At 38.6% G+C, this 7768-nt stretch overlaps 1 protein-coding gene across 1 annotated transcript; it reads left to right on the forward strand.

Moving 5' to 3' along the window:
* The first annotated feature begins 6403 nt into the window (after positions 1–6403).
* Positions 6404–7360, forward strand: LOC148880712 (uncharacterized). Its single transcript, XM_088976980.1, has one exon. The coding sequence runs from the start codon at positions 6404–6406 to the stop codon at positions 7358–7360; it is 957 nt and encodes a 318-aa protein (XP_088833106.1).
* Positions 7361–7768: the final 408 nt, after the last annotated feature.

A 7768-nucleotide genomic window follows, 5' to 3' on the forward strand; every position in this document is an offset into this window, starting at 1 on the left:
GGGTTGATCCTGTCACTATGATCAACAGTCTTGGTTTCCATCTGAGAAAGTACATCCCTGGTCCTTACTTTTGTGAGACAAAGAGGTTGATCCTGTCACTATGATCTCCACTCAGATGAATTCTCGGACTGTCCCAACATACCCAGGTTTTGACCCCCGCTAAGGATTTCACTGATTGGTATATCAAAGACACCCCAATCCGACACCTAGTGCAGCATCATAATCGAGTCTCGGGGTCAGGTGTATCTTTCTAGTTTTTTCCATCTATCTCTAAGGTCTAGGGCAATACTGCATGTGCCTTGGGTCTCACCCTGGCAACTGAGACAGACCACCCCAACATTTGGCAGCACACCAATGTCAGCCTTGGCAGTATAAATCTCCCCAAACTTAACGAATGACTGTGAACATTCTAAATTAACACAAGTCTCATTAAGTGTCTAGTTTAAGGGTATTATACAGAAACACACCACAGGAACATGAATCAAACATGTATTTTATTCATTTACAATAATTTCATAATGTACATCATTATGATTGGAGCTAAGGGCATACAATTGTATAACACATGCCTCATAACAGCTAAGCATTATCTTCCCGTTCAATCCGGGTAGAAGTGATTAGCCTTATCAACTGATAATGTTGTCTCCAGATAATGTGGAAACAAATGTTGTGGGAGCCGATAGAGAACCTCAAAACTACACCCCTTTTGGGACTACCCACATTATGCACCAACGTAATTGAGCCATCACTCGTAACAGAGATTTGGAATCAAATCTAGCCTGCACTAGGGTTGGGGCTTATGGGATTTGGGGGATGGCTTCCCCTAATTTGTCTAGCCCCATGGAGTTAATGGGCCATTACTTGGTATAATGTAAAATTTTGGCTAATAAACGTGAAAATGCAAGTTTGAGCATGAGGTTGTGAAAATGCAAGTTTGAGCATGAGGTAAGTCACCTTGTGAAAAAAAGGCCAAAGGTTAAAAAAAGTACAATTATATAAATTTAAAATCAATACATCATCTTTTTTGTATTCATATAAATTTATTTGAGGTGTATATACAAGTCAAAGAGTTACCACTTTTTTATATTTATTTTTCAGTGGTTTTTTCAAACCAATATTTTCCAGCCTATTTCGAGGTGAATTATCCTATAATGTAGTAGCTGAATTGCATACATATTTGGATCAGTTATGGGGGCCAATGTTCCTAAGGAGGATTTGTTGTTTGTATCGTGTTTTACATATAGGGGGCATTATTTTGAGAGAGGGAAAATTGGTAATCCCATTGATCAAGAAATTCATGTTCTTTTTTTCAAAAATGCCCTTCTAATGATGATTTTTATGACTAAAATTATCATTAATTTATTTACCTGATAAATAAAAAAACAAGGATAAATGCACTTACCTAGGTAAATGCACTTATTTACCTGAAAAAGTAATGAAGCCCTGATGTGGGAAAATATAATAAAAAATAATAATAATAATAATAATAATAATAATAATAATAATAATTTTCATGATGGCAATGTCGAAATAGAAATGCTAACATATTATAACAACAAGTCAAAATTTTCATCCTGTCTGTCTGTCTATTGGGGAATCTATATCTTTAGAATCTATAAAGTGGAGAATGACATCAACTAATTAATCTACAGTTTATCACAAGAAAATTGAGAACATTGTTTATATTTTTGAAAATTTGTTTTTCTTTTTGTGATTTCATATTTCAGACTCACATGCTTGCAACACAAATTTGGAATCATAAATAGATCATTAAGTTCAAATTACTACTCCAAAACCTATTAAAATTGTAGCACAAAGATGTTCTCGGCTAAGGTTTGATGTATTTTCTTTTTAAAATAGCCAAGGAACAAAGAATTCTATTTCAAAAATAACTTTTTTTTTTTTTTTTATTTAGAGAAATTAGACAAGAGATGGATTTGGACCATTTGGTGATGAATTTCTAATTTGTTCATGTGCTGCTGCCGGGTAATTAATCAATTATGCTAACAGACATGCTTTATTCTAACCTTGGTTCAGTGGGTTTTCAACGGATGGATTTGAACTCTTTTTTTATTTTTATTTTTTGATAAATGATAATTAATCGAATCCAATTGGTTGGTGGGTTCTGCTTGTGCAGAGTATGAGAAATGGGACAAAGATTGAGGAAAGCAATCATGATAGATAACCCCACAAATCACAACCGTCCACTGCAGAAACTATTAATTAAGAGGCCATTTTTGCGATGGTCAAGGACAGCTACTGCTCGAGATGTTGTTGATTTGATGTGGGCCCACCATAGAATGGGTATTCCGTACACCATTTGGATGCAACTCGATTGGTGGGCCACATAATTCAATCTGCAGGCACTAGACAGTGATGCTCTATCTATTCATCCCATGATCCCATCCTGTAATCCTGTTGTTTTATTTATGGAAAGTACGAAGTAACGCTCCCTTTTTCGGTTATCTTTGACCATTTGACTTTCCAAACAGACCCTGCCATCTCCCCCCTTCAGGGGAGTTCTAGTTCTAGCCTTCTAGGTTCTTCCTGTCCTGGGCCTGGCATCTCTGGCCTTTATTATCCAGCCAAATGCAAAGAAGCTGAGGATCCGGATCATGATGGCTCGGGTCAACGGTCAACCCACCAACCCAATTAGATTTGAGGTATGCATAGTATAGCCTGTGAAAGAAAGTTGCCCATAGTAACACAGAAGCAGATTTATGAATTAAGATGAGTATGGTGTGCTTTCAAGCTTTCGGTTGCTAGTTGGTCAAGCTCTCTCCAATGGGCTGACGACCTGTTTGTTAGGGGACCAGTCCCTTTTTAAATGAGTTACCTTCTTCCCTTCGGCTTATTCTTCTTTTCATTATTATTAAGGGGGCTCTCTTTTTTCTTTTCATTATTATTTATTGGTGGCCTTTTAAAAGGCTTTAAATTCAAACCTGGTAGACTTTTTTACCCATCAGTTCACATGTCATCATTTGAATGACTATTTCATTATTATTTGTCTTATCCTTTTTTAATCTTTATAATAATAATAACTTTTAAAATGAATGTAAATTTTTTGTTCTTTATTTACTTTTTAAGGTCATAGTAGTTTTGTTTTAGGGCTGGCCCATTAAGAGGGTTCAAGCTTTGATTGAGCTGATTTCTCTCAGCTACTTTGGAGCAGCCACCATGACAAAGCCACATTTTTTTTTTTTTTTTTGTTGTAAAATAGTCATTTGGGTTTTATGATGTTTTCACCAAACATTATTTATAAACTGTTTAAATGGGGTCTACTTATAAAGCCAAAATCCACTGCATAAAAGCCCTAGAGGTAGTGACTTTGGGAGAATAAACAGCTCAACTAGACAGCATAATTTTTCATGGAAGGAGCCGTTACTTGGTGGTGCAATGATGAATCCGGATCTACTTCTTACATAGCGCTCCTCACATCATGTATCAGCAGCACATCAATAACACTTTACATATTTGTATGTTATAAGAAATGTTTCAAATACATGGTGGGATGTAACTGTAAGGTCAGTGTGAAGAGCACTCTGTGAATAGCAGCTCTCAATTCAAAATTTTGAGCTGATAAGTGTGTGAACATGGTGGATTTGAGTGTTAGAGAGGTTATTTGGCAAAAAAGTGCCAAAAGATAAATTTGTATCCAATCTATCCCTCCCAAAGACCTTGAATAACCAGGATTATTATTGGATAATGGTCCTTTCTTGAAAGAGAAAAAGAAAAGACTGAAGAAAAACAGAAAGAAAAGAAAAAGAAAAAGAAAGAGAGAGACTAACAAGATGTAGTCATTAATATGATGATTTACTTAGAATAGAATAATAGGTTGTTTAATTGTTTTCACTTGTATCACTTTGTCAATAAGGCAGTTGATCTTTTCATTCATCATCACTTCATCCAGTTCATTGAAATTTCGCAAGCTTAACTAATCTGTTCGTATCAGTCAATGGCGAGGCCTAGTCAGCAGAAACACATTCGACGAAAAACTATGATTATTTTACTGAAGGTTTTCTATATTCTGAGTAGTACTTTCCTGTCGAGCTCTTCAGCGAGTCGTGATTAATTAGTCTTCTTTCCTTCTTTTACATATGTTTAAACGAACAAATGGACAGGAAAAACGTAACAATGAAAAAACAAAAAGCAATTGCCCAATGTTATTGCATCTTTCAACCCATTGTACTAATTTGAAACATTGGTGTTTAGTGATTCAAATAACACTGCTTATTGAACTAGGTAATTTCCTAACTACTTGAATTATCGAATTAGTTGATCAAGAATAGAAATTACATTGAACCGAAGAACTGAATTATCTAGATTCAAGAATAAAAATCTATACTATATAAAGCAGATATAAGAATGAATTTGATGCTGCTCATAAAAATTAAATCCAAATATTGTCTATAGCATGTGCTTTTATATTATTATAGTGAATGCAAATTATGCTTATGATGTTCATCTCACTCATCTCCATTCAAATAAACCTTATCACAGGATGCACGTACATGAATCCTGTTCTACCATTCCACTCTATTTGGTGCTATATCCATTTTTAATTCATGGACCCTTAAATCCTGTTCCACCGTTCTCATATCCTTATAAAGGGTTCAGTTCGCTGATCACAATACATTGTTGGTCATGTTTATTCAGCCACACATTAGGAACATCTTTTATACTTTTATGCTGCCGATATTCTATATGTACAGCCAATGTTCAAAATATGTATTGTATTGGGTCTTTCTCGATATACCCCTACAGGGGGTGTGTCGGGTCAGGCCATGGTTCAGAGGGTATCCGGGACTTAAACCGACTCTTCTGAATTGATTTCGAAAGAAATAAGGGTCCGTTTAGTTCGTAGTTGGAATCAGAATCGAAATTCTTTAGAATCAGAATCGGAATGGTCCATTCTCATAATTTATTTGGTTCAGATAGGAATGGGAATGAGAATTAAAATCAACAGGAATGAGATTTCATTCCCAAAGAAGGGGCAGGGAATGGCCATTCCCTCAAATGGGAGAATGTCATTTCAGCAGGAATGGGGATGGGATTCTCATTCCTCCCAATCAAACAGTTGGAACCGGAATAACCCATTCTGATTCTGATTTCTGATTCCAGACCACTATTCCTGCAAATCAAACGGATCCTAAATAAAACACACACACAAAAAAAAAAAAATACTGATACAAGTTGATGTATCAATATTTAGAACCTTGTGTGCAGCTAAGTGAAAGTGGCCAGAAATGTGTTGTGGTAAGCTGGACTCCCTTATAACAATCAAAACAAAAAGCCAATATTGATTCAGTCGGTATTGGTGACTTAGATGATAAAAGTTATCTTCTAGGAAACCGAAAATTTTCCTTAATCTTTTGCATTTAGGCTATGTTTGGTTTGAAGGAAGAGGTAGGGAAGGGAAGGGAAAGTTAATTCCATTAGGTGTTCCTAATCTTAAATGACTTCAAAAATAAAAAAAACGCATCTATATTGGAGGGATGCCGACTGATCATCTCAAGTACAGATCATCTTTAATTTGTCCCGTCGGATGACCAAAAATTCGAACTAATTCAATGATTCCACACTTCTAAAACGAGGCATAATCTTGAGCCAATCCTGCCCTTCCCCAAATGGCCCCAAATATCATTAATGCACCATTATCCAACTGAACTAGCGCTTACATATAAATCTGTCAGACTTTTTGAACCTGCTTACACGTCCAAATCCAAAATCACCCAGCCCACTTGGCCAACTACAGAGCTAACTTCGCCCGAGTAATTCCACTCTGAATTTTGACTGTATTTAGAAACAAAAAGGCTACAAACACTGTTTTAGGTGTGCTCACTGCTCACTAAGCATGGAGCTTGACATCTTTTGACGTCTATGGGTCTTAATCTTCTCTCTTTCCTGGCACAAGGCACACAGAAGATATAAAGCCCAGGCCCAAGCCCATTTAGACAAGAAGAGATAGATAGTAATTTTGACTAACCCCAGTTTTCAGCACAGGATTCAAGAAAATCCTCTTTAAAGGTAACTCACTGGTCCCCGTTTTATGGACACCGCGTGTCTTCAATTAACCAAAGGAGCCAAAGCCATGACATAGTCGCATAGAGAACCTTTGACCTCTCTCTCTCTCCCTCTTCTCTACAATTAAATAAAGAGATCCCCAGAGCTCCTATCAAGTATTAGCTCAACACCACCACCAACAAAAGCGTCGGCTCTCACATCAGAATTCAGAACCATCAAATCCTCCCCCTCTCTCTCCCCTCTCTCTGCGATGAAGGGGAAAGGTTTCTCCTTTATTGGGTTTCTGTGAACGACGATCAGAACAAATTTATCCATAAGAATAGAACATGGGAGTGCCAGACGGAAGAAAGAGAGAGAGGTAACGGTGCAAATTGGGTAAATGAGGTGTAAGAAGCATCTCTCCGACCTCAGCAGCAGCGTCGGCGTCTGCGCTTCTTGTCTCCGTGAGCGCCTCTTCGCTCTCATCGCCGCTCAAGTCCAAGCCCAAGCCGAAGAACGCCGGAAATCTGATTCACATCCACCGCCGCTGGTCTTTCCCCGCTCCGTCTCTCCTTACGTTTGCCGCCGCTCGGACGATTCCTCTTGGCACCACAATCACTTCGATCAACGATTTTACAGTACTCCTCAAGTGGGACCCACCTCAAGCTCCGCCGCGCATGGTCGTAAGAAGAAACACAGCAAGTTCTCTCTGCTCTCCTCCCTTTTCACCTCCAGATCGAAAGATCATCGCCACGAAGCCGACGACGAACATCAATCTAGAGTTTCAAGATTTTCTAGAGATTCAATTTCCTCTTCGTCGTCCTCTCCGATCTCATCCTCCTGGTTCTCCTCTATTCTCCCAAGTCGTAGTAGGAAAAAACAATCCCGGCTATTCTCCCTCGACGAGACTGCTACTGCTACTGCTGCTACTACAACCACCACTACTACATGCAGTCGTCGGCCATGCCGGGCGAGGGATCGAGGAATGTCGCCGTCAAAGGGCATCAATGAAGGCAAATACTACGAAGACTACGAAGTTTCTCCTTCGGCGAGTGGGTACTCATCGGATGCCTCCCAAAGTCGGTGGAAACACCTGATGACGGCGCCGGCAGTTCGACGGAGAGAACCTCCACAGCACAACCGAAACGTTTCGGGATTGGCGTTCTGTTTGAGCCCGTTGGTGCGGGCGAGCCCCAATACCCACCGGAATAATGGGTTTTCCGGGGATATGGGGTTTTCCGGCGAGATTAGAGTGCCGTCGAACAAGCCGCATCATCTGTCGACGGCTGCATCGTTCTGTGCCAACAGATCGAGAAAGCTAGCAGATTTCGGGAGGTACGACAGTTTCAACCATTGATTACCACGACGAATGACGGCATCTTGGTATTTTTTTGGGGACGGTTTTGCCCTTGTAATTTAGTGGGTTTTACTGCATATAGATCTGAATCTCCATCTAATCTGATCATCACTCCCTTATCTACGGTTCAGAAAAATAAGAATTATAAAATTACGAAAACACTGGTTGTATCTCTGTACAGATATGCTGATTAGCGATTCAATATTGGGTGGATTATGACTTGGCCAAGGATAATTGAAATGTTTTAATTTTAATAATTAAAAAATCCATCTTCGGGGATAAAATTCTTATTTTAATTATTTTTCTTGGTTTATTTATTGTTGTTTAAGCTAAACGTTCAAATTAGCGGATTGGTGAAATAGTGATGCTTGTCTTTCACCTAAAATTTCCCCGTCTTTGTCAACTATT

This window comes from Nelumbo lutea, chromosome 1 (assembly GCF_056320005.1).
Source record: "Nelumbo lutea isolate HS-2025 chromosome 1, American lotus-T2T, whole genome shotgun sequence".
In the NCBI taxonomy this organism is placed as follows: Eukaryota; Viridiplantae; Streptophyta; class Magnoliopsida; order Proteales; family Nelumbonaceae; genus Nelumbo; species Nelumbo lutea.

Excerpts from the sequence above, each read along its gene's own strand:
- LOC148880712 (XM_088976980.1), top strand. The coding sequence starts at position 6,404 with ATGAGGTGTAAGAAGCATCTCTCCGACCTCAGCAGCAGCGTCGGCGTC.